General features: G+C 35.0%; 4 protein-coding genes and 1 long non-coding RNA gene across 10 annotated transcripts; 3 read left to right on the forward strand and 2 right to left on the reverse strand.

Moving 5' to 3' along the window:
• The first annotated feature begins 135 nt into the window (after window positions 1-135).
• Window positions 136-3,613, forward strand: LOC103486558 (homeobox-leucine zipper protein ATHB-22-like). 2 transcript variants are annotated; one of them, XM_008444558.2, is made up of 3 exons: window positions 136-463; window positions 955-1,304; window positions 2,875-3,613. In XM_008444558.2, the coding sequence occupies exons 1-3, from the start codon at window positions 367-369 to the stop codon at window positions 3,154-3,156; spliced, it is 729 nt and encodes a 242-aa protein (XP_008442780.1). In that variant the 5' UTR covers window positions 136-366; the 3' UTR covers window positions 3,157-3,613. The 2 variants fall into 2 exon arrangements, with proteins under 2 accessions (XP_008442780.1, XP_008442781.1); XM_008444559.2 differs by having other exon boundaries at window positions 961-1,304.
• Window positions 3,614-5,362: 1,749 nt separating this feature from the next.
• On the forward strand, window positions 5,363-5,959 carry LOC127149100 (uncharacterized). The gene is made up of 2 exons (XR_007820433.1): window positions 5,363-5,466; window positions 5,509-5,959. It is a non-coding gene; the product is annotated as an uncharacterized LOC127149100 (long non-coding RNA).
• On the reverse strand, window positions 5,644-7,759 carry LOC103486557 (60S ribosomal protein L24-like). Its single transcript, XM_008444557.3, has 5 exons — window positions 7,640-7,759; window positions 7,067-7,142; window positions 6,745-6,846; window positions 6,059-6,207; window positions 5,644-5,958 (listed from the first exon to the last, which is right to left on the reverse strand). The coding sequence occupies exons 1-5, from the start codon at window positions 7,648-7,650 to the stop codon at window positions 5,802-5,804; spliced, it is 495 nt and encodes a 164-aa protein (XP_008442779.1). The 5' UTR covers window positions 7,651-7,759; the 3' UTR covers window positions 5,644-5,801.
• A 1,911-nt stretch (window positions 7,760-9,670) lies between these two features.
• On the reverse strand, window positions 9,671-11,793 carry LOC103486554 (embryonic protein DC-8). 3 transcript variants are annotated; one of them, XM_051084147.1, is made up of 4 exons: window positions 10,876-11,793; window positions 10,411-10,842; window positions 10,180-10,304; window positions 9,671-10,085 (listed from the first exon to the last, which is right to left on the reverse strand). In XM_051084147.1, exons 1-4 carry the CDS (start codon window positions 11,704-11,706, stop codon window positions 9,914-9,916), a joined length of 1,560 nt encoding a protein of 519 aa, XP_050940104.1. In that variant the 5' UTR covers window positions 11,707-11,793; the 3' UTR covers window positions 9,671-9,913. The 3 variants fall into 3 exon arrangements, with proteins under 3 accessions (XP_050940104.1, XP_050940103.1, XP_050940102.1); XM_051084146.1 differs by having other exon boundaries at window positions 10,180-10,295; window positions 10,411-11,793; XM_051084145.1 differs by having other exon boundaries at window positions 10,411-11,793.
• A 1,803-nt stretch (window positions 11,794-13,596) lies between these two features.
• On the forward strand, window positions 13,597-25,060 carry LOC103486553 (E3 ubiquitin-protein ligase UPL7). Of its 3 annotated transcripts, XM_008444553.3 has the most exons (15): window positions 13,597-14,043; window positions 14,216-14,338; window positions 14,591-14,831; window positions 15,551-16,143; window positions 16,676-17,674; window positions 17,757-18,091; window positions 19,210-19,488; window positions 19,577-19,829; window positions 20,274-20,444; window positions 20,746-20,838; window positions 21,758-21,865; window positions 22,830-22,946; window positions 23,218-23,307; window positions 23,491-23,589; window positions 24,501-25,060. In XM_008444553.3, exons 1-14 carry the CDS (start codon window positions 14,020-14,022, stop codon window positions 23,572-23,574), a joined length of 3,510 nt encoding a protein of 1,169 aa, XP_008442775.2. In that variant the 5' UTR covers window positions 13,597-14,019; the 3' UTR covers window positions 23,575-23,589; window positions 24,501-25,060. The 3 variants fall into 3 exon arrangements, 2 of the variants coding, with proteins under 2 accessions (XP_008442775.2, XP_050940105.1); XM_051084148.1 differs by lacking the exons at window positions 13,597-14,043; window positions 14,216-14,338 and having other exon boundaries at window positions 14,595-14,702; XR_537094.3 differs by lacking the exons at window positions 23,218-23,307; window positions 23,491-23,589; window positions 24,501-25,060 and having other exon boundaries at window positions 13,647-14,043; window positions 21,768-21,865.
• The last annotated feature ends 412 nt before the right edge of the window (window positions 25,061-25,472 follow it).

Genomic DNA, 25,472 nt, shown 5'->3' on the forward strand with positions numbered 1-25,472 from the left:
GACAAAGTTTGCGTATAAAATTTTGTGCCAGCTTCATCACAAAGTACTAACATTTATATCTCTACATATATACTCTCTCTATATATATACTCTCTCTTTACAATGTTTTTTTAATATTAAAAAAATGAAGAACAGTAGAAGTAAGGCTTAAAAACACTTTTCAACTCTGCTGACTCTCATCCTCTCACTTGTAGCCCTAGTTTTCAACTGCCCTATCTCTCTCTCTCTCTCTCTCTTTCTTTAATTTATTTGGAGTTTTCATTTTTCATTCTCATTTCCACAGTTCTCTCATACTTCACATTTCTCTCAATATCTCTTTTTTTCCCCCTTCTGATCGGAAAAAGTTACCGCCGGTTACCGTAAATTATGGAATGGGCTACAGGAAGTTTCAGACCATTCGTTTCTCGAGCTCCCGAATCTTCGTTTGGGTTTCTTTATAACTATAATCTTGAACAATTTCAGGGTAAATATTTCTACATCATTTTAGGGTTCCTGAGATTTTTTTTTTTTTTGGGGGGGGGGGGGGGGGGGGGGGGGCTATTAGTTGTTTATAAAATTTGAAAATAGTGATACCCAGATCGGAAAAGGTGAACTTTTCTACTAATTTAGGGTTTTTCCGTGGCGATTTTTCTAATGGGGTTTTGTTTTTTTTAGAGAAAAAATTTCTGTGTTGTAATATTTTGTGTTTTTTGTGTTGTTTTCAACTAAAAACTGTCATTAAAAACTTAGAAATTTGAAGATCCGAGACAAAGGTTGTTTTATTAACTGTTTTATGTTTTGGGAGTTGAACTTCTTGTAGATCCATGTAGAAGCGAGTGAAGAAGGAAGAATGGGGACAATTTAATACTTAGATCGCTTAAGATATTTTTTTTTTAAAGAAAAAACAAAATTTTAAAATAACGAATTGTGTGTGTATTGATAGAGGAGGTTAGAAGGTAAAATTTTTGTCCAAAGTTTCAGGCGTAGATGTGAAGCATTCGGCGATGGCGGGGGCATCGGAGACAGTGCTGCAAGGGTTGGTTCCAGGGATGGATATGAACAGCTATGGAAATTTGGAGAAGAAGAAGCGGCTGAGCAGCGAGCAGCTTGAGTCACTCGAACGAAGCTTCCAGGAGGAGATCAAGCTTGATCCCGACCGGAAACAGAAGCTGTCAAAGGAACTCGGTCTGCAGCCTCGTCAGATCGCTGTTTGGTTTCAGAACCGTCGTGCGAGGTGGAAGGCAAAGCAACTCGAGCATCTCTATGATACTCTCAAACAGGAGTTTGATGCCATTTCTAGAGAGAAACATAAGCTTCAAGAAGAGGTAAGGAAAAGAAAAGAACTTTCTTTTGTTCTTTCTTTTTTCTTGATCTATAAAGAGTTGAGATGTTTGCGTTAGGGTTGGTGTTTTTTAGGGTTAAGTTGTGAGGAAGAAAACAAAAACATATCTTTTACTATTATTATTTTTTTCAAATTTTTTGAAGATCTCAATTAAGGGTTTAATTAACTGGATTCGGATTTGTTGAAAAAAAATTCTTTCTTGATTTATGAATGGAGTGTTTGGAGATATTATATTAGGGCTGACATTTTGTAGTTAAGTGAAAAATTAATCCATTTTCTCACCAAATTAATAATCTCTCTTCAAGATCTCAAATTAAAGCTTTCAGTGAACTAGGCTCTTTTTAAAGGAAATTATTGGGATTTTATAGAATTATTTTGAAAAGTTGTTTAATTCTTTTTTCTTTTCTAATTCTTTCTCTTTCTCTTTTAATTTTTTTTCTCTTTCAAATAATCTTAATTTGTGATCTTAAAGCTTTCATTAAGTAGACTAGGGTTTTATCAAACAAAATCAGGAGAAATGCTTGAAAAAAAAATGGCTTGTGTTTTTTATAACAAAAATATGTTTTGAATGATTGACTTTATGAAAGTTAATTTCTCTTAATGAACTTTTTAATGATCAGAACTTATTTGTAATCTTATTAGATTAGGGTTCATTAAGAAAATTTACGTTCTAGAAAAACAGGACAATATATATGATATGGGTTAGTGATTATGGAAATAATACACACAAAAAGACCATGCAATTTAATTATCATTATTTTTAATTTTCAAATTTTGTTATTATTGAAATATCCCCACACCTGAATTAATAGTTGATTAAATAGTTGAATAGCATATTTATAATCTTTCCATTCTTTTCTTTTTCCCTAAGGTTATTTATTTAAAAAAGTTTTGTATCAAAATTAGGTTATTTGATAGATTAAACTACTTGTTAAGGAATCATTTCCTCTTCAAGGTATGAGCCTCAACTTTAACTTTAATTGAGCAACATCCTCTTGATATGAACTTGTTGCTTTTGAAATATAAAAGGTTTGCTGTTGTTTTAAGAGTTTTTTAGGGAAAAAATTGTTTTTTTTATGATTTCTTTTTTCATTAAAAACCATTAAAATATACCGGACGAGATTACTACTAAATAGGGTGATCACTTAGGAAGCAATCTATTAAATTAAGGTTAGTCTCTTGTCATATAACATACTAAAGAAAATAATATTCCTTAATGATAAAGAAGGGACACAGAGAAAATAAAAAGGGATGAGCTCAAGACAAACTCCCATTTAGCTTTTTTTTTTTTTTTTTTTGTTCAAAGATCTAATATTTCTGGATACAATCATAACAATTAATTGAGATATTTGAGACTTAAGTGAGATATTCGAATGCACTTGAAAATCTTTATTAGCAGTTTCTTATTCAAAATTAGAGAGAAAATGATATATATATTATAGAAATTCGATATATATATTATAGAAATTCGGACATGTACTCTTACCTTGTTCATTAAATTATCAATCAAAGTCTGAGAATTTAATTATATCAATAATTTAACACACTTGCAGGTAATGAAGCTGAAGAGCATGCTGAGAGAGCTTCAAGCTGCAAGGAACCAAGTGTCAACGGTGTACACCGACTTGTCGGGCGAGGAGACAGTGGAAAGCACCTCGGTCGGAGCTGGCTGCTCGAGCAAGCCTAGACCAGTAGCTGCAGCAGCAGCCGTGGCAGCAGCAAATCACTACACGACGCCACCAGAGCAATGCAACTATGTGTTTAACACTGAGGAGTACAACCCTATGTCTCCAGCTTTCTGGGGCTCTCTCCCATCCTCTTACCATCCCCAGTAGACTTTGTGTGCTTTAATTTGTCACTTTTGCCTTCTCTCTCTCTCTCTCTTTTTTAAAATCAAGTTTTAATGTCTCCCAACTTAGTTTCTTTCTTTATTTCTTTCTTTCTTTCTTTCTTTCTTTCTTTCTTTCTTTCTTTTTTTTTTTTTTTTTTTTTTTTTTTTTGAAGAAAAAGTTAAGATTGTGAAGTGAGAGCTTAAATTAGGGTTTAGAGAATACTTTTGAAATTTGACAGTGTTTCTAATATCATATCCTGGAGTCTAGGGATCTGTTTGGACAGTTCAGATCATACCACCTCAAATCTGGTTTTGAATTTATAGATATAAATATATGTGAGGGGGAAAATTCAAGAAATAACTTATGGGAGAAAGAGTTTATTAAAGAAAGAGTTGAGGTTATATGATCTGAACTTTCTGTGCTGATCTAAGAAGATCCCAGTGTAATAAAATTGAATTTCTCTTTTGTGTTCACTAATTTGATGAAGATTATTCACTTATATTCCTTGATTACGGTTTTTATTTCTTTCATTTTTCCTTGGATGTTTGTATGAGTTTGTGTTGATATACTGTTAACAATTCTACGTTAATTTTCTACTTTAAAACAAATGTCTAATAATGTTTTGAACTAGTTTCAACTTGTGCATGTGGTTCTTAAACTTTGGGACGTGTCTTATAAGTATTTCTAAACTTTCAATATGTCTAATAAAAAGTTTATGTCTTTAACTCTGGGTTTGATAGGCTGTTCTTTACAATATATTTCAACATTCTTAAAATTTGAAGTCTTGTGATCTGTCAAATTGGGGAGGGCATTTAGGAGTCTTATAATATTTGATATCCAATTAATTTCTCAAGATGTTAACTAAGAGAACTATTGGACAAGAAACTAAAAAAATTTCCTGAAAGAAAATAAATAAAGATACTTCATTGATGAAGAACAACATGCGAGGAAAAGAGTTTAAAGGAAAGCTTTTCAGTTTAAAACAATAGAAGTATCACAGTTACAAAAAAGTTCGTCGTTAGAATTCCAAAAAGCAACGTCGATAATGATATCATCCCATTCAGGGACATCACATGAGTCTTAAACTTACCATTAATTGAACATTTTCGTCGTTAAGTTCATGCCAAATGTTTAAAAGGATATAGAACCAAGAATGTTGGAAATCAAAAATATGTTTGCTTACAGGTATGACAACTTTAATCCTTTTAATTACTTACTAAAACGTCGAGATTAAGTTTAAACTATAGAACTCCTTAGCTTGCAATACAATGCCTAAACAATCGATCTAAACATAACATGATCATTATCAATTTTATCTATCAAAATACCTATCATTGTATTAATCGAACTTAAATCCTTTAATTACTTACCTAAACTTCGTCGAAAACCAAACCCGATCTTGCTGAACAGTCCATTAAATTAGTCCAAATACTCCAAATCAAAGTCTAATTAATCTTCCAAAGCCAAAATTAATTCTTAATGGCCACCCAAAACCCATAAAAGAATACCAAAACTCACCCTCTTAACAGATCCGGTGAGCGGCGGTAGTACGAGGTGGCAAACCAACAGAAAACGAGCCATATTGGTGGCGATTTACATCGGAATGAACAATTCACACTAAACTAAATTACAAATTTAGTCCTAGTCTATGAAACCTTATAAATAGCTAGAGGAACCAAATTTAACTAACCAATCTGAATATCTTGGTTTTCTTGGACATTTTCGAGAGTTTCCCATAGATAATTACGTTAGTAAGGGGAGGGGATGAAATTGAAATGATATATGGTCCATAAATTCTGAATTCCTTCGAAAACCTTTTTTATAATAGTATTCCATTTAGTCTTTTGTTACCTAGAATTTCAAAACAATTTCTGATGTTTATTGTTACATAAAGAAATATGTTTTGATTAGAATAAACATCATTTTTAAGAACATGGTCAGCGTTATGCAATCAAGTTTATATCTAGTTCGAAAGACAAATAATGCGCCACTGGCTTATAAGAACATCGTCAACTTATCTCCACACGCTATTCACACTTGCTGGACTAGGCCACATGTGGAGAAGAAGGATTCAAGAGAAAAAAATGCCTAACAAGAACGAACAACGAAAAATGAGACATTCATCCTATTTTGAGTGCATCAAATATCTTTAAATGTAGAAAGACCAAAATAATGAATAAAAAGAGAAGAATAGAAGTGAGAATTATTGAAAAAAAAATGCTATGTTGATGGCTTTTATCGCACGAAATGCTGATGAAAGTTGTGTCTATCAAGTAGTTATCAAACATTGGCTAAATTAGATTGGTTAGGAAGGTTTCATCTAATGTAAGGAAGGTTTCATCTAATGTAAGAAAGGTTTCATCTAATGTAACTAACTTCAAATTACACGGTGGACACAAGATCTCCCTTGGTGGTTAAATAGTAAAGAAATGCATGATGAAAGCCTCACTAGCAGCACAAAATTGAATAACATGTGAATGAAAGAACTCAGAAACAAAAAATAACAGCATTGCTTGATTGTAAAAAAATTTCCAAAACCAACGAAGAATACAGATAACTTCTCATAACACGTGAAGTACTCCGAATTAACACATGTCCTATCTACTAAACTTGCCAATTTAAATAACAAAACAAACCAAAAAAGGAGATCAACGCTTCCCACCACCACCGCCGAGCTTTGGACCCTTGGATGCAGGCCCCTTGGCAACGTTGCCCTTACCTGGAGCCTTCTGTGACTTGGCCAACACTTCTGCCTTCTTGGCCTTCTTCTCGTCCTTAGTTTTCTTAATCCTTTCCTTAATTTCACTGAAATTCAATCAAAATCCATGGATTCAGTACAAATTCATGTTTGTATGTTATAAAATTTCAATTATAGTTTCAATCGGTCGTTCATGAGAGTACACACCGGAGAGCAGCTTCTCTAGCAGCATCACGTACTTCTGGCTTTTCGGCCCTCTTCTTCTGGATGACTTCCAAAGTTGCACCAACAATGGACCTAGAGTAGGGCTTCTTGGTGGTACGTCTCCTTTTCTTCACAGCCTCTTGAGCAATATCCTACACATATCAAAATAAGATTAGATAAAAGATGAGCCCACACCAAACACACAAAACGGCATTCACAGAGAATAGCTCAAGACACAGGGTTAGGGATGATTTATTAAAACTTTAACACTTCTTGCAAATTGAGGACTAGGAAATCATTTTGATTAATCATAAAACTTGGAACTTAAATCTGTTAATACTTATAACATAAAAATAGCAATGATAAAGACAACTTCGTATATGTCATGCCTCATTATTGCTGTTAAATTACCACTAGGCTCAATACCATAAACTCTAGGTTTGGATCAAGTCATTGTTTTTGTTGTGACACAAATAACAGTAATATGACTCATTTTAGCAAGTCCCAGATTGTTTTAAAATTTTTGGTAGAATCAAAGCTCGGATGATGAGGATGATCTTTACCCACGCGATGGGGATTGTATATGGTATATTTAAAGACAATATTCACCAAATAGTCTTGACATCAAATCAAGAAAAATGAACCAAAAAAAATAACTAAACAAAGTCCATAGAAAATCTTAATATTACCTTCTTATGTTGCTTCCTGTACATGGCTGTCCAGGTAAGCTTCGAAGGCTTCAACCGGTTGTGGAAATACCTCTTGCATTTCGAGTTGGCAAAGAGAAACACCTAACAGATTGATAAAGAAAAAGGCCAAATAAACAGGGGAAAATCAGTAAGAATGATTCAAATATATAAAAGAATAAGCCTCCAAAACTCCATTCAAGTCAAAGAGGTTCAGGTTAACAAGAGCAAACCAAAGTTCACAAAACATTTTAATAATTAGTAAAGAATGAAATTCATCCATTCATCTCGAAACACGTCCAGTACATGGTATAATCAAAATCACCTGAGAATCAGCCCTGACGAATCTAATGCCTTTCCCTGGGTATATCTTGGCACCACTGAATCGACAAAGTTCGGTCCTGAAAAGCCCAATATCAAACAATTAAGAGCAGAATTCATGAAATTCTTTTCCCACATACAGAGTTCATGAACGAGACCGAGCACATTAATATCGAAACTTTCACAGCTTAGTTCGAGCACGTAATCATGAAACAATTATCCAAAGCACTCGCTTGCTCGAACAATAAACTAGAGCAATGCTTCCTAGAAGCAAACAACTTTACATCTACATCTTCCCCGTTAATTAAATTACCAGCCCTGTGACTAATTCCTTCCAACCAGATTACTAAACCCCCAACAGATGCCAATCCCAAATATTGGGTCATTTTTCGTATTCCTCAATCAAAAACACGCAAATCCCTAAAATTCTTCATCGCTAGCATTGGAGGTACAAATGAAAAAACTGAACCAGGAAAAAACGTTGACATGTAAAATGAAAACGGAAAACATGTAATCAAAATGAAAACGAGATCTAACTAGAGAAAAAAAAAAGACAGAGATGAAGGATTTGACGAACTTGAGAACCATGGCCGCTGGTGAGGCTTAACTTGCTGCCGCGCTGTTGACGATGAAACCCTAGAGACAAAACCCTGCCGAATCGGTAGCTTATATTGGAATTGTTGGATAGTCTTTTGGGCCTGACTCTTGCTTTGGGCTTGGGCTACAAACGGCAATAAAAGTTGACTCACTCGGCGAGGGAAAGAGTCTGTTTGAAAATGAATAGAATCTGACTTTGGCCTCTAAAATGATAATAACAGAGGACAACCAACAAATTTGAGAAAAAAATATATAGATATAGCAAAGTGTGTAACAAAATCTATCGATAATGCACCAATAATCACATAAGTATATATACTCATAGGTTGAATTCACAAATATTCCGTAAATAAAAGTTAAAGAGAGAAGGAGAAAATAAAATACTTCTTTGGTGAGTTTGGATCGTGTTTATATATTTAGTTTCTAAAATTCAGTATTTGCATTAACCCAATTTTTTTATTTTTTTATTTACTAAAATGCTTATTTTTCGTTTCTAAAATTCAGTATTTGCATTAAACCCGATTGTTTTTTTTTTTTTTTTCTTTTACTAAAATGCTTATTTTTCGTTTTAGTGTTGATCAACGTTAAAGAATTTAATATCAATTAAACGAGTTATAATTAAATTTCACTTTTTAATTTACTTCGTAATGTTTGCTAGCATGTTTTAAAATGTAAAAAAATTTAATAAAATATGCAAACCACGTATAGAAAAAAAAGGAAGCATTCATATAGACGAGTAGGAGCGTAAGAATAACCCTAACAATCCGATAATCTATACTATTCAACCCATATTATATGGATTTGATTGGATTGAAAATTTTAGTTTTTTTAGTTGGGTTGAAAAATTCGGCCCCAGTCCTCCATTTTTTCTCCGTGGATCGAGGAGAGAGGAGCAGCCCATATTATATGGATTTGATTGGATTGAAAATTTTAGTTTTTTTTCGAGTTGGGTTGAAAAATTCGGCCCAGTCTTCCATTTTTTCTCTGTGGATCGAGGAGAAAGGAGCAACCCATATTATATGGATTGGATTGAAAATTTTAATTTTTTTTTCGAGTTGGATTGAAAAATTCGGCCCAGTCCTCCATTTTTTCTCCGTGGATCGAGGAGAAAGGAGGCTCAATGGGAAGAGGATTGTAAAGAGAAGCAAGGAGGTCAACCTCTTTCAAATATACAACATAGATTCTGGCAATACAATGTAGTTGGACTCTCATGTCGATCCTTCCACTACCTTTGCCTGCTAGACAAGAGGATAGCAAGTTACAAATTCTGTCTTATATTTCTATTACTATGAAATTCAACCCAATCTCGAATTAATAATTTTTATATATATTTATTTATATTTATACTATAGATATTTTATTATTTCTCTAATATTTATGGATAATGTTTAAAATATGTTGAATTTTTGTGGATATTTGAAACATTTTAGATGTTTGAAACTTTAGATACGAGTGTTTATCGACATCGTACCAATCTTAAACCGTACAAAGATCAATCTTAACCCGTACAAAGATCAAGAATGAAAAAATAATAATACAACTAAATAATCCAATGAACACATTGGATTAGAAATATAATATCAGGTTGTCAACTTAATAGGTAAGTTCGTATATTTGAAAGGAAGCACTCAAAGGATCGTTCCTTCGATTACAACATCAACAAAGGGTTTGTAACTCATTTTCAAGGTGATCAAACTCCAACAAGAGCTTCTACATGGTCAACAATTATTTTGACCCACCATGAGTAAGTCCCAATCTACAAAGAAAAAGACCCATAATTCGTCAAAGACCCATATTTCGTCCAACTCCACCAATGGGAGCCTCAATAACGAGCACCATCGTGTTGCTAGTCTTCGATGCAGCACCCTAATTGACTAAATAATGTCTTCTCGTTCTCTCTTTTGAGTATGATTGAAAAAACATTAGAATTTTCAGATTGGCTGAGAGAGACACAACTTATCTTGAACAACAATTTGCAGAACATTTCTCAGGAAACGCTACCAAGAAAAACTCAGCGAAAATTATAGTAATTGGATATACTATACACTAACATCATAGTCATTAACATCAACATTTTTCTTTTGTTACAGAGTTCTTAGACAAAGGAGAACCAAAGGAGGTCCAAAATAAGCAAAGCAACAACCGTGACCTTCTAAAATATGAAAATCATTATTAAAAAAAAAAAAAAAAAAAAAAAGGCAGATCATATGATCAACAAACAGAATGCCCCCCTTAGAGAATTTTCGCATCAGATTCACATCTTGCCTTGACGATCCTTTGAGCGCACAACTCCCTCCTCATCCATTCGACCCACATCGTTAAACGACTGTCCCGCCATGTCGTCTGCCTGCTTCAAAGTCGAGGCCAGCGCACCCGGTCGTGTCTCCTCCAAACCTACCACCACCTCTCCCTCCCCGCCACGGCCTCTGGCAATAGAACAATCCATACGTTTCGTTGTCAAGAAATGAAACTACAGATTCTAGAATTGAATGGTTGAATGAATGAACTTGTTTTCTTTACCTGTTATGTTCAAGTGTGACTTTTGCTGCTTCAGTGCTGCCCCTCCTTCCTTCTCCCTGCAGCCTTAAATCCTCCATTTTCCTTCTTGTATCGTCCTCTGATTCCCCCATCTTTTCCTGCCATTCCTGCCATTAGTCCAAGTTCTTTGTTTACAATGTTCCGTTGTCATTCAAAGTCTAAGTTCTGGCCAAGATTCAAAAAATAAACAAAAAAAAGTAAATTTATAGTCACCTTAGCGACATCTTTTGTTTCGTATGCTTTCTCCTTGACTTCCTCTTTCTTTCCAGTAAAGTATTCCATTGCTCTCTTTGCAGCATCCGCTGCTGAATCTTTCAGTTCCCCAAGTTTGCTCACCGTCGTGTCCTTCCCTTCTTTCGCCTTATCCGCCGTGTAATCTGTCGTCTCCCTCGCTTTCTCCGCTGCATAGTCTTTATACTCTCCTGTTTTTCTTGCCGCCGCATCCGTCGTCTCCTTCGCCTTATCCACTGTATAATCCTTATACTCCGCCGCCTTCTCCTTTGCTTGATTTGCCTTCTCCGCTGCATAATCCTTGTACTCACCAGCCTTCTCCTTTACCGTTTCCGTTGCTCCCCTCGCCTTCTCAGCTGTGTAATCTCTGTATTCCCCTGCTTTTCTCGCTGCAGCATCCTTAGCTTCCCTCGCCTTCTCCGCTGCAGCATCCTTAGTTTCCCTCGCCTTCTCCGCTGCAGCATTCGTATACTCACTGGCCTTTCCTTTAGCGGCGCCTGTAGCCTCCGCCGCCTTCTCTGCAGTGTAGTCCTTATATTCCACCGCTTTTCTCGCCGCTGCATCCTTCGCTTCCCTCGCCTTCTCCGCTGCAGAATCCTTGTATTCGCTGGCCTTTCCTTTAGCCTCCGCTGTTTTCTCCGCCGTGTAATCTTTGTATTCCTCTGCTTTCCTCGCCGCTGCATCCTTCGCTTCCCTCGCCTTCTCCGCTGCAGTGTCCTTGTACTCGCTGGCCTTTCCTTTAGCCTCCGCTGTTTTCTCCGCCGTGTAATCTTTGTATTCCTCTGCTTTTCTCGCCGCTGCATCCTTATATTCGCTGGTTTTATCCATTGTTTTCTCTTCATACTCACTCATCTTCCCTCTTGCCGCCGCCGCTCTCTCTTCGGCAGCTTCCTTCGTCTCCCTTGCCTTACTCCCAACAGCACTTCCGTACTCGTCCATTTTCCTCCCTGCCTCCTCGGTGGTCTCTTTTGCCTTCTCCGCCGACCAATCCTTCGTTTCTCGGTTTCGCTCCTCCGCTTCATGGCTTTTTCCGACCACCGCTTCCTTAGCATGTTCATATGTGTCATGCACCGCCCTCAGTACTGACCCAATCACGCCAGGCCTCTGTTGCTGTTCTCGGTCCGCCTCGAAAACCTCCACCGTGGCATTCTTCTCTGTCTTTTGCGGCGCCGCCGCTGCCTGCCGCTCTTCCTCTCTGTTAATGTCTCTCAGATCGGAAGCAGCAACCCTCGCCGCCACCTCTGCTCTCTCCTTCTTCATTTCCTTCGACGAAGCCATTGAATTTTTCTCCGGAACTCTCTTAATTCGATTTGATTTCTACGACGATCCTCTTTTTAGATTTTAGTCGGAATTTTTTTGCGTTGCTGTTTGATATTTGCGGTTGGGAATTATATAGTCACCGATCGAGTAGTTTTTGATACGGTCACTGCGAAGGCGACACGTCGTTTAAATGGATGCCACGTGTTCGTCGGAATTAAAAGGACACGTAGTCGAGCTGCTTGTGTCCCCGTGGCTGATGACACGTCCCGTTTTATGGAGGAGGTCGGTGACTCGTGGTTTGATGCTTTGCGGTGATTGACTTCCACGTGTAGCCTGTTCAGCCACGTGTCAAACTAGACCACTCTATAAGCAGTTTGTTTGAATATTTTTAATTCACTAATTTCGGATATATTAGTATTAACCGAGTTGCTCGTGGCTTATATATTTGATATTTAATAATTTTATAAATGGTTGACGTACTACATAGAAAAATTCAATTCGAAAACATACTTGATCTGTTTATTATAAAGTTTTGAGGCTTAACCACTATGAATGTTTAATAGTAACTGAACCTATAATTTGATTAATTTTCCTTTGTTAAAATCACAGACTAAGCAACATTTAGTTTGGAGAGATACACGGGGTGGATGAACAGATGAGTCCTTGGGATATTGAGTCGATTATAATAGTCTAAAATTATTAGAATGAATGTTTGGATATTATACACCGTTCTAATTTGAATTCGAAACAAAATGTATATTTGATGTACATATGATTTAAAAAGTACGAATATTGTGTTGGACATGTATTATATTAGTATGAGTTCATAAAATATACGTCTAAAGTGTAATTTATTATTATTATTATTGTATTGTACAAGTATCATTAGTCATTTAAATAACATGTTATGTATATAAAAAATAAAAATTTACTCAACCGATTTATAGAAATGTATTAGGCCTATTCATACATTTTCTAAGGTGCATCAAGATCATATACAAAATAGATAAGATTACTTTAAATACTCGTATATAATTGACTAACGAAGCTTCGTATATGGATATATATTCTAATTTTGTAATATACCGCATAACGAATATTTTGAAGTGTTAGTTGTTAAGTCACCATCAAAATGATAAACATAAGATATTGTCAACTTATAAATGTGAGGAAAAAGAATAGTTCTTCGTACGAAGGAGCTTAAAATTATCAATTTGAAGAAAAATATCTCTAAGTTCAATGATTTGTTAGATACTTGTCGGAAGGGTTTTCAAAATTCGATTAACGAACGTTTCATTTGATTTAAAAGTTATTTTTATCATTTATGTTATTTTTATATTGTTATCGATCATATTCGTACCGTAGTCTATAAATAAACAAATTTTGTTATTTTACTGACACGAGTATTGAGACTCGATGACAAAACGATTAGTATGGTTAAGATGAATAAATCTTTTGTATACTTGTACTTTTTAATTATCTTTAATTCTTTCGTATTGTCCACTTCTGTTCAAGTGGGGTTGAAATGTCATTAGTCATAATTCTTTAATTATCTTTAATAGATCTTCATACTCACCTTATACGTAGGGTTGAAATGTCATTAGTCATAATTTTTTCTTCAAATTCAAATGGTAAGTTAAACTAGATTATTCACTAAACATACCACCTTATAATTAGAGTATGTTTACAAAAGAATGAGTAGTAAATGCAATAAAAATCAATCTAAATTATGTGCCTAACACAGCTAATACATCAATCAAAACCATTAGGACTAAATCAAAATAGTAAACCTGGGTATAAATCGATGACCTAAGATCGTAACGTTAATTGAGTTAATTCGGGAAAGAAAAAAACCCCAAATCAGATTGACCCTAACATCGCCACGTCATTCCAATACGCAAGCAAACTTGATAACCTATGCTTTCTTTTTTCTTTTCTTTCACATTTTTGTTCTCTTCCGGATAAAGCACAAAATTCTCTATAACTACTGAACAACCGGCGCCGGAGATATCGTCGGTGCGTGTCGATTTCGGTCAGCAAACTGACAAATGCCGTATGCGCGTAAACTTGAAGAGATCACTCATCAAGGAAACAAGCTCGAGCTGGAATTTTCACCCCCTGCATCAGATCAGAAGTTTTCATAGCAAACCAGTAATTTAGAAGTAGTCTCGTTGTTATTTGTTGATCCATAGCGTTATGATGTTTGAAAACTCCAATTGAAGTTGCTGATTGTGATCGGATTTGGTAAGCGGCGACAACCAGCTCAGTAGCTCGTCGTTGACGAGAAGCGAATGTGGATTTTAGCTCTGCTCCTACATTTGTCACACGTCCATGGACAAAGCTTCCAAAAATCAGGTTCTCTCTCTTTCTCACCCTCCCTCTCTTGAATTGAATTTTAAATCCGCTACCAGAATGCTTTCAAATTCATTCATTCGTTCGTTCATTCCATGGATTTATTCGTTTGCTATAGTAATTGAAGTAATGAATTACTTCCAAGCTCTCTATGTTCCTGACGAGATATTCTCAGGTATCATTGAGGGGAGCGAGTGCAAAAGAAATTACGAGGGATGCTCTTGTTCAGAAGGTTATCCAGGAGAGAGAGCTACGTCAATATGCAAGAAAAGCGGCAGCTGCGGCTCTCTTTATTCAGGTATATTACGTTTACTTTTAGCTGTTTATTAGTGCTATTCCTAGTTTATCTTGCACGTTCTACTGAGTACTGCTACCGATTAATTAAAGATGTAGAGGCAATGGAGAATTGTTTGTGGATTTGATAATTGTGCATATATTTCTTTGACATTGTACTATGATGTTCACTCTTCAAATCTACGCAGCTTCTCCTGGAAACAAAAGGCAAGTTCTCAAAACTTAAAATGACAATCTCGTTTCTTAATTGATGCAGAGAGTTTGGAGGCGCTTCAGAGCGACCAAGATAGCTGCTTTGCAGCTTCAAGAAGAATGGGAGGATTTATTGAACAATCATTCTGGTGCACGGGGCGGCACATTCATTTCCTGTAATATTTTGAGACCATTTCTCTTCTTTATCTCGTCTTTTCTGAAACGACCGCAAAATATCAAGACCAAAGATATAGATTGTATGAAGAATTGCTTTAAAATCTTGTTTGAAAGCATCAATTCTAATGGTACGCAATTCTGTTCACCATATTATGTTTTCTTTAACTAACGCTTCCCTTTAGACTTTTAATACGATCGTTTGTTTTTCCCCTCACTTTTTAGAATCCAATTGATAAATCTAGTTATGTCAAAAACAGCAGAATATCTTGAGTTATTTCTTAAATAAGGCAAGTTGAGTCACAAACTGATATTGCACAGTGGGTTTGTTGGGTGTCTATCTTCTAGATACATACTAGCTTTAAAGTGGAAACGTGTAGTGAGTGTGCTAAATCCATCCTACCGTGCTACATAAATATAGTTAAAAATATTTATTTTTAAATCATGGTTGTTTAACTTGGTTTGCTAGTTTGTAGAACGTTAAATTAGATAAACTGGAAAACACCATCTCCATTCCTGGGGCACATTTGTTACAAGCGTACATGGCTTTGAAGGAAGACTTTATTCACTTATGCTAAACACAATTAAAATGGAAACCTTATACTCTGATACTATTTACCGTCGCGATATGCATTATCCAATCTGATTTTAGGAATCTTAGTGTGTGGGTGTAAATTGAGAAAAATGCGAGAGAAGAGAGAATCTCTCCGTACAGAAACTTTTCTTCACAAAATCTCCATTATCTGGACTCATTTTTACAGTCATTTACTTTGCATTCTTCTTCCCCCCCGCCCCAACTTTATACATCTATTTTTAGACTTGACATGGCATAATCAATTTTCTTGTCAAGAATCAAAGAACAACTTCTGCTCCTTGGCCACTGGTACATCTGAAGAAAGAAGAATGTGGACTTACCAATCAAGGAAGCTTATTTCTGTATGCTTATTTATTCTTGTGCATTTTGACAAGTTGCAAGTGAAGGAGCAAGAAATTATTGTTACAACCTCTTTGGCCATGCGCCTTGTAGTTGTCTTAACCGATCATCATGGGTGGAAGAAGGCTAATGAAAGTAGTCAGGCTGTTGCTGATGCAGCATTGGAGGATTTAATTCATTATCTGGGAACTTCTGAAAGTGGTCTTTACATTTCAGTCAGGCAATACATGTATAAATGGAGTGTCCTCCAGTCCACGCAAAGTAACAGTACCATCAAGGCAAATGATTTATTAGTTATTACTGTGAGTGCTATAACTTTAGCATTACGACCATTTCATTTAATGATTTCCGATACGATTGGTACTACTCCGTGGGAAGGGCATCATGTTGCTGAACAGTTTTGCCTGTTTCTGCTTACAATTCCTGGGTTTATTCAAAATCTGCCACAAGTTCTTGTGCCAGCTGTAAAGCATCGATCTATCTTGTTACCATGCTTCTTGACTCTATTGGTAAGGGCCACTGAGGTTGAACAAATTGTTATGGTATTCATTTAAGTTTATTAGTACACAAAGTCACAAGCTGAATAGCTCATTTGCTGCCTGCTGATAAGATCCAACGGTTCTTCTGTATCATGGATCTGTTGGATATTTAATTACTTTACTTGCTAAACTTTAGGAGTTAAGAAAAGGGTTATTCCTTTCTGAATTCGTGGTAAATTTAGATATGTTCGTTTTCTTGATTTTGCAAAATTACTGCATGAGGATCAAGTACCTATTCAAAAAGTTTAAATAGATTGTGAAAAAAAAAGAAAGAAAGAAAGGAAAAAAAAAAAAGAAAAGAAAAAGAAAAAGAAAAGAAAAGAAAAACCCAAGTGTAGTGCTCAATTTTAGTATAGGAGCAAAGTAGTTTTATTATTGTTATTATTATTATTTTCATAATGTTCTATGGACTAATTTATCGTTGTTACATTTTAATATCAAAGAAATTTACATTTACTGCATCTCTATCTAGCACTGATTAAATTTTGGCAGTTGATGGCAGGCCGAGAAAGAGACAATTTTGCTGGGAATGTCTAATTTGAATCAGTTATCAGTTGAATGTGGCTCTAAGGTTGTTCCGGCAGTTGGGTGGGCTCTTGCTAACATTATATGTTTGGTAGCAGGGAGTGAAACTAAGGCAAGGGATTCTGGTTGGTTCAGTCAGAGTTTAGACTATGTGTTGTATGTTCGTGTGGTCGTTACTTTGGCAGAAAGCTTTTTGAATTTGAGTGGGGATTTAGGATGTGGTAAAAAGGAGAACCAAGATATCCAGAGTGACAATGTAACTTCTTATGAACCCTCTGATGCAGCTGTTCTCAAGAATGAAAGGACATCTATGTCCTTGAGCACATCTTTCATTGATATGTTTAGGCCTGTTTGTGATCAGAGGCATCTCACAGATCTTTTGAAAGTAGTAAATACAGATGTTTCTTCTGATAAAAGCACTGCGCAATCAAATGCTATGGAATGTATGAAAAGCTTGAAACTGCTTGATATATCATACTTCTACATGTACATGCTCAGAATATTTTCATTTTTGAATCCATTGGTTGGATCCTTACCTATTCTTAATATGTTATCTTTTACTCCTGGATTTCTTGTTGATCTGTGGGGAGTGTTAGAAAGTTCCCTTTTCCCCAGTGATGTTGATGAAGCTGAAGGTCACTTTCCTGGCTCAAGTAAAATATCATGTAAAGGAAAAAATGAAGGTTCTGGCAAAAAGCAAAGTCAAATCAGTAAGGATGGAAGTAGTAGGTGGGTAACTGTCTTCAATAAGTTCACGAGCAAGTCACAACCAGGTAGTGATTATATGGACAGAATTGAAGTACAATCTAGTTCAAGACAGGGGGATGACAACTTATGCGATTTATGGGACATAAAATCTTTAAGTTGTGGTCCACAAGGTATTTCAAAAGATTTGTCATGTCTGCTCTATCTTTTCAGTGCCACTTATGCTCATCTGCTGTTAGTTCTAGATGACATAGAGTTCTATGAGAAACAGGCAAGATATTTTGTCTTTACCCTCCATTGTAGAAATTTTCAAAGTGTGATGCTTTATTTGTGAACTTAATTATGTGAACTAGGTTCCATTCAGGCTGGAGCAGCAAAGAAAACTTGCTTCAATGCTTAACACGCTTGTGTATAATGGCTTGTCCCACGGTACTGGTCAGCAAAACACATCCCTTATGGAATCTGCAATCAGGTGCCTGCATTTGATGTATGAGAGGGATTGCAGACATCAGTTTTGTCCTCCTAGGCTATGGCTTTCACCTGCTAGAACAAGTAGACCACCTGTTGCAGTTGCTGCAAGAACTCACGAAGCTTTATCAGCCAACTTAGGGGCAGATGATACTTCATCAGTTCCAAGTGTAGGATCAATTATTACTACCACACCACATGTGTTCCCATTTGAGGAAAGGTGAGACTCAAATGCTAACTAAAAGGATTTTTTTCTTTTTCTTATGCATATGTTGACTTGAGAGAATATATATAAATGAGCATAGACAGCGGGATTGGATATGCATATCAGACACAGATGCATATACCGCGGTGAAATAGACTGGTTGTTGAAATTGGTTTTACCTCCACATAATAGCAATTGACTGTTACAACCATCATCTTTAGCACCAAGTTATTTTTTCCTTAGGTGGTTGACACAGATTTTTCTCTACTGGATTTCTTGAGCTATTTTTCATAAGGGCTTTCTTCCTTTTGTTTTCACTACTTATATTTTTTATATTATTTTTATTCCTCCATTTTTTGCTTTTACATCTTTCATGTTTAGATACTTTGCTTGATTAGACTTTCATGGAAGACAATGGACGTTTTCTTCATCTTTTTCTTTTTCATTGATAAGAAACTTCATCTTCATGAGTCATGTTAGCAAATGTGAAACCAACTTAATGTTATTTACTAAGTAAAAATTATATAGTTGATGGTAAAAATTCCACTCGTCAGTTACGTTTTACTTGTAGTTTAGTGTTATCTTTTGTTCCATTAGAATTTTCTTCTAAATTATTAGTTATTTTTCCTCTTTTTCTTCACTAAAATCTTATCTTGAAAACTTAATTTTTCCCTCCATCCAAATCCACTGTACCATAGGAACAAAGGAGGTAGGGAGGAGGGAATAGAAGAAAGAGGGATAGAAAAATTATCATTATTAATATTATATAATTTTTTGAATTCCAAGTTGCACGGCAATGTTAAAAATAATAAAGAAACTATATGGAAAAACTAACGTCAGGGACCTTTTAAATTATTTGTCCAAACTTAAACCTTTTGAACTTATTCTCGAAATTTTAGGGGCTATAAAGGTACAGTTTGGAAATTTGTGTACCAAAAAACTTTTCATAAAAACTTGTATACCGAAAAGGTAATTTTCCAAAGCTTTCTTCCTGTCTTTGACTAAAACATGATGTGCTTCTGCAGCTGATGCTGGAACTTCTCAGCACCTATAGTTTCATTTATAGTAGACGGCTTAAATTTTGTTTTGCCATATCGAAGGCTTTTCATGCCCTTTCTTTTTATTTCTGGCAGAGTTGAAATGTTCAGAGAGTTTGTCAAGATGGACAAAGTCTCCCGAAAAATGGCAGGTGAAGTTGGTGGACCTGGTTCACGATCATTTGAAATTGTAATTCGTCGTAGCCATGTTGTTGAAGATGGATTCAGACAGTTAAATTCTCTTGGGTCAAGGCTGAAATCAGCTATCCATGTTTCATTTGTTAGTGAATGTGGCCTTCCTGAGGCTGGCCAAGACTGTGGTGGATTGTCCAAAGAGTTTTTGACTGATATAGCCAAAGCAGCATTTTCGCCCGAGTAATTTACACAAACTACAAAAAATCATTGTGGTCTTTCTTTGTCGGTCTCCAATGATTTAAGTAATTTTGTTTACCATTTCTTTTAGATATGGACTGTTCTCTCAAACCTCTACTCCAGACAGGCATCTTATCCCAAATGGATCTGCACGATATCTCGATAATGGTATCCAGATGATCGAGTTTCTTGGTAGAGTTGTTGGGAAGGCTCTTTATGAAGGAATATTGCTTGACTATTCATTTTCACACGTTTTTGTCCATAAGCTATTAGGGCGGTATAGCTTCCTTGATGAGCTATCAACGCTTGATCCTGAGCTCTACAGGAATCTCATGTATGTCAAGGTAAATTCTACATACTCACAAGGACTAGTCAATGTGATGTGCCCTGAGGAGTATTTATCAGTATTACATGTTTTTTTATCCTCTTGTATATTTTATCACTATATTATGTCTTCTAAAGTTAAATGTTTGAATAATTTTTTACATGATTAGAATGGAAAGATACATGAACTCATGAAGAGATATGCTTTTGCAAAGATATGATACTAGTTTGTTTTAATAAACAATAGAATATATGAGTGGCTTGGCTAGATAGATGTTGAGGAAGAGTAGTCAAACTTTGTATGTTTGACCTATGTTGCCGTTAGTTGTGAGTTTATGAGTTGATTATCTAGTGCTTCAGATGAGTTAAGACTTATGTCTAAGCAATTAACATGCTAGGAGTTGCATATTTAGCTTTGTGATAATTATTTTAAATTTTTTTATTGTTATAACTTGTTTTGGCAGTCTTATGAGGGTGACGTCAAAGAACTCTCGTTGGATTTCACTGTAACTGAAGAATCATTTGGCAAACGACATGTTATTGAGCTTAAACATGGTGGCAAGGATATTTCTGTTACAAATGAGAATAAGATGCAGTATGTTCATGCTATTGCTGATTATAAACTTAATCGACAGGTCACTAATTGTCTATCATTCACTCTATTTCTTTTTCTTTGGTGATAATTCATATCTGATAGTACTGTTGGTTATTAAAGAAGTGACACTGACCTGTTTTATGGTAATGTGGCTGAGAAAAGTGAACCTCGCCTATGTTCGAGTTTAATTGAATCTTTTCCACAGTTTGAATTCCATAGGAAATATAAATTATTTACTCGACTCAAAAAAGAGTTTAGCAGTGATTTCTCTTTTCTGCTTTGCAAACCAAGTGTTTTGATTCAAATTTATGTTCACGACTTCATTCTCTGTTAAATTGCAGATATTGCCTTTCTCAAATGCGTTTTATAGAGGTTTAACTGATCTTATATCATCGTCTTGGTTGAAGTTATTTAATGCAAGTGAATTCAATCAGGTATATATAACGCCCTTGTTTATGGATGTGCATTATTTTCTCTCTTCGTTACAGACTTGGCTTTCTTTTTGCTAGTTAAACCATAGCCATTCATGTGATTCCTTAACCTAAGCTAATACTAATTCTTTGAAAATCACGATGGGGACATGTAGATGAGGGGGCCTCCAAGGGGAGCTCCATATCTCAACTCAAGCTGATAAGGGATGATCTGAAAAACCTTTTAAGGATGATGTGATGATTGCTGTAAGAAGTCTTGGGAGTCCTTAGTCTTCAGTATGACATAGAAGATTTCTATTAAGGAAAACCTTAGAGAATCACAAGGGCGCCTTCTTTGTGATGTATCAGGGTTTGATTTTAACGATGGTGACAAATGCCTAAAGGAACTTAACATTTGCTTGGTTCATATGAAAAACTACAATGGAGCCTTCTCCTTGAGTGGAACACAGAAAATTCGTTCCAAAAGTTTTGGTATAAAAGCTGAGAAAACTTTCCCCCATGTCTATATCTCTTAACTAATCAGTAATCGAGTCATTAATCGACAAATCCTTTATGGTTTCTTCATTGCAAATGAAGTGGTACACCAGTGGCTAACGACACAGAAGCATGGATGAGTTCTTAGGCCACAAGAATGTACTTGATTTGGTTAGTTGACAATTGTTAGAAGTGGTAAGAGAGAAAGAAAAGGCTAGTATAAGTGGTAAGAAATGTATTAGATCAAGGCCTACATCTTGGTATATTTTGGGGTTTTTTCCTTCCTCCAACATTTTTTTTTTTTTTGTTGGTAATTGGGAGCTCCTTAAAATTTTCATTATGTTTAGGTGTTTTGTGTGTGTGTTTTCTTTTAATTTCTTCTATTTTTTTTTAAATTTTATATTATTATTATTTCTACTATTATTTTGATATCAATGCCATTCTCTAGTTGCTTTCAGGAGGAAACCATGATATTGACGTCAATGATTTGAGGAATAATACACGATATACAGGTGGTTACACAGAGGGCAGCCGAACAATTAGTATTTTTTGGGAGGTACGAACTTGCAGAATGATTAACCAAATGCTTCGTTATCATTCACATATCTAAAATTTCAGATTGCTTTCTACTGATTTAATTCCTTTTTAAAAATCTTAAAATAAGGTAAGTTGTGATATATTTCCCTGTGCTTATGTGGCATTATTCTGCTTTTGGTTGGTGAATGTGACTTATCTTAGAATTAAAAAAAATGTATACATGGCCATATCTGATACTTATTAATGTTCCTTCTCTCTCTCTCTTTTTCTACACCCCTTTTCTTTTTTTAATTATTAAAAAATTTCACCATAGAAGCCTCACTGAATGTGAAAGGAGATTGGTTTTTGCCTGTATCTCCGCTTCTTCTCCATTAGTCCATTCTAGATCATTTTTATTTATTGCCTTGAATTTATCATCATTGTCAAAAAACTTTTAAATCTAGGTATTATGTTGTAACTGAATGAATGTAGGAATTTTTTGGAAAGAAAAAAAGTCTTATTCCTTGCGATGGAGGAAATGGTTTCAATCCGTTTATAGTTTACAACTGTACATGCAGTCCGATCTTTCTGTGGCTTTCAAACTTGCAGATAAAATGCATGCATATGTTTTTGCATGGTTTTATACAATTGGATATTTCTACGATTTGATGATAGAATAATGTTGAAAATTTAATCTTCATTATACCCTTGCGATACTGTTTAACTGCTCGCTGATACTTACGTATATCAACGAAGGTAACTATTCTATTGCTCAATGCTTCAAAATTGCAATTGCATCAATGTTCACTTATATTTGACGCAGTTTTTTTTTTTTTTTTTTTTTTTTTTTAACTTCATGTTATTGTGCATTTCATTTGAGTCGTATGGCACTTTCTGTTGCAATTTCCAAGTCCCATTTTCCCCTTGTGCTGCTGCTTTCCTATATGCCTTTATTTTGTTTTTGCTAATTTTTCTGGGGACGGGGATTGGGGAAAATTGTACAGGTCATTAAAGGATTTGAACCAAAAGATCGATGCTTGCTTCTTAAATTTGTCACCAGTTGTTCTCGAGCTCCATTACTTGGATTCAAATACCTGCAACCAGCTTTTACCATTCATAAGGTGTGCAATTCAATCTTAAGCTTCCGGCAACATTTCTTTAATTCGTACTTTAGAGGACTTCTATGCACCTTTTTGAATCCCAGAATCAACGGTCCTTTTGATCAATCAATAAACTGGGAAGGACAGTTGAACATAACTGTGTGACATCTAGCTATATTAAATGAGATGGTTGGATTTTCATAGCAAAAATGAAGGAAAAGAAGTCTTGTTTGGAATGCATAGAAAGCGTTATTTATTGTAATATCTGAGATGGGAATTTAAACTCATGTAGGTTTCGTGTGACGTACCTATTTGGGCTTCAATAGGAGGACAGGATGTCGAGCGGCTTCCAACTGCTTCCACTTGCTATAATACTCTCAAGGTATGTAGAAATGGAGAGAATGCACTGGAATCAAATTTTTAATTGCAGGAGTTTGTATTTCTTACATAAAAATGGACCTCGTTACCTACTAAATGATCAATAATTATGCAAATGTTGATTAGCCAATGCTATTATCCTAAATTCATCTGTTTGCTAATTATTAACTATCTGCACCCTTTGTAGCTTCCTACGTACAAACGTTCAAGTACTTTGAGATCAAAACTTCTCTACGCAATCAATTCCAACTCAGGATTCGAACTTTCTTAATGTACCTGATACCAGGTATGTAGCATCGAACTTCTTTAATTGGAATTTGAGTCTTGTTTGCGCTTTGAACTGCTCAGTGATTCCTACACCAACTTGAAAACTCGGCTCTCCATTACCGTATTTGTATTTTGTACATGGTAAAAAAAATTTTGGTACTGCCATATTACACTCCTATAAAACAATATTTATGCTGAAGAATAATGCTAAGTTCTTAAAATAAATCAATTTATCAATTAAGTCGGATACGTTCAAGAATGTGACTAGCACGAGTAGTTATTATTCTTATTATTTTTCGGGTACCCATTTGATCTCTAAGTTTAGAGTCTAGTCTTGTCTGGTCCCGATGTTTCAAATGGTTGCACTCATTCACAAATTTTCAGTTTATTTCTCATTTGCTTTTTAGATTTCAAAATCTTACATTTTTAGTTTTTAAGAACTTTTGAGTTCTGTTTCTCATTTGTTTCTTAAGGTTCAATATTTTATACTTTTACTCCAAGTTTCCACTAAAGTGATTTTTGACATTAACTATCCATCAATTATAAAATGACTATAGTGATTTTTTGACATTATCTATCCATCAATTATAAAATGACTATGATGTAAAAATTTTAAAATTAATTTTAATAGTGAAGGAAAATTATTGAAATTTAATTTATTTCTTTTAAAATTTGTAGTAGGGATCAACCTCAAGATCGTAGGGTAAATTTGTGAATCTTGAAATTTAAGAACCAAATGGAAATAACATTCACAACTAAGACTTAAAGTGTAGCGTTTTGAAATCTAATAACCAAATGAAAATAAAATAGCGATATAAGATATGTTAAAATGTAAGGACTATAGAAACTAGGTTGACAATGCATATCGATATCCTATCAATATTGTTATAATTACATCCAATAATTTTGGTCCTCTTTTTGTGGTGACAGAAAATCTGACTTGGAGCAACATAACTCATCAATTATGCATTATTTGTCTTCCTCACCTCACTTTGGGCAGGGCGACAACTGATTTGGTCCAAACCTACATCTAATTATTTATTAGTTCATTACAAAATGTGAGTGATAATTGTTCTTGTTTCCAAATCTGTGGCACATCTAAGGCCGCTGTTCTTTTGATATCATCTATCTTATCTATCTTCGGCTACGCCACAGTTTTAGCCTGTTGGAAGGAAACGTCTGCAAAAAAAAAAAAAGATCATAGTTTCTATGGAACTGTTAGTCCCTATAAATAATTTTACTTGTTTTTGTTTTTCTTGAGCCATTCTTGACAGCTTTTGTAGGAGCATAAGATCAGATTCATCCATCACAATCTTCAGGTGATAATTTTTTTTTATTACCATCCTGTCAGCATAGTTTAATTAGTTAACACATATATCTCCTTGTTTTATGTGTTGTAAAGGCATAACCCCCTCTGCTAATTGGTTATTACATATTTTTGAACTTTCAATTCAGTGGGAATGAATGAATGTTTTTAATTGTTCGAGTAATGTTTATGTTAGATATAACTTCAACTTTGACTAAAAAAGGGTCACCTTTGCATGCGTTGGTAGTCATAATTATGTTGGAGAATAGATAATTTGTTTTTAGGAGATATGGATAAAGAATAAGGACTTTGTTTTTTTAGTACAACAAAGGTTTCATGAAAGGTAATAGATTCCTTGATCAATGAGCACAATATATTCGTCCATCAAGCCAAGCAACTGATGTAGAAAAGCCAAGCAGTTAACTTAAAAGGAAGAATTTCTTTTATAATAATAAATCATAATTGTTAAAGTCGAGGAAGTAATATCGACTTTTTTTTTATTGGTGTAAACTGTCTATGAAAAAATGGTTGGTTTTATGTCGTTTTAAAGAGATGTAAGAATTCCATTCTGAGGATCATTTGGGAAGTGTAGGAGG

Source organism: Cucumis melo, chromosome 4 (genome assembly GCF_025177605.1).
Source record: "Cucumis melo cultivar AY chromosome 4, USDA_Cmelo_AY_1.0, whole genome shotgun sequence".
Taxonomy (NCBI): Eukaryota; Viridiplantae; Streptophyta; class Magnoliopsida; order Cucurbitales; family Cucurbitaceae; genus Cucumis; species Cucumis melo.

Excerpts from the sequence above, each read along its gene's own strand:
- LOC103486553 (XM_008444553.3), top strand. The coding sequence starts at position 14,020 with ATGGACAAAGCTTCCAAAAATCAG. Across the intron at positions 19,489-19,576 it reads AAAGCAGCATTTTCGCCCGA|ATATGGACTGTTCTCTCAAA; the intron begins GTAATTTACACA and ends CATTTCTTTTAG. Across the intron at positions 20,839-21,757 it reads ATGCAAGTGAATTCAATCAG|TTGCTTTCAGGAGGAAACCA; the intron begins GTATATATAACG and ends GCCATTCTCTAG.
- LOC103486557 (XM_008444557.3), bottom strand. Across the intron at positions 6,208-6,744 it reads ACAGGAAGCAACATAAGAAG|GATATTGCTCAAGAGGCTGT; the intron begins GTAATATTAAGA and ends TGATATGTGTAG. Across the intron at positions 5,959-6,058 it reads GCTAGAGAAGCTGCTCTCCG|TGAAATTAAGGAAAGGATTA; the intron begins GTGTGTACTCTC and ends ATTGAATTTCAG.
- LOC103486558 (XM_008444558.2), top strand. The coding sequence starts at position 367 with ATGGAATGGGCTACAGGAAGTTTCAGACCATTCGTTTCTCGAGCTCCC. Across the intron at positions 464-954 it reads TAATCTTGAACAATTTCAGG|TTTCAGGCGTAGATGTGAAG; the intron begins GTAAATATTTCT and ends TTTTGTCCAAAG. Across the intron at positions 1,305-2,874 it reads AACATAAGCTTCAAGAAGAG|GTAATGAAGCTGAAGAGCAT; the intron begins GTAAGGAAAAGA and ends ACACACTTGCAG.
- LOC103486554 (XM_051084145.1), bottom strand. The coding sequence starts at position 11,706 with ATGGCTTCGTCGAAGGAAATGAAGAAGGAGAGAGCAGAGGTGGCGGCG. Across the intron at positions 10,305-10,410 it reads AAACAAAAGATGTCGCTAAG|GAATGGCAGGAAAAGATGGG; the intron begins GTGACTATAAAT and ends GACTAATGGCAG. Across the intron at positions 10,086-10,179 it reads GTCACACTTGAACATAACAG|AGGCCGTGGCGGGGAGGGAG; the intron begins GTAAAGAAAACA and ends TTCTATTGCCAG.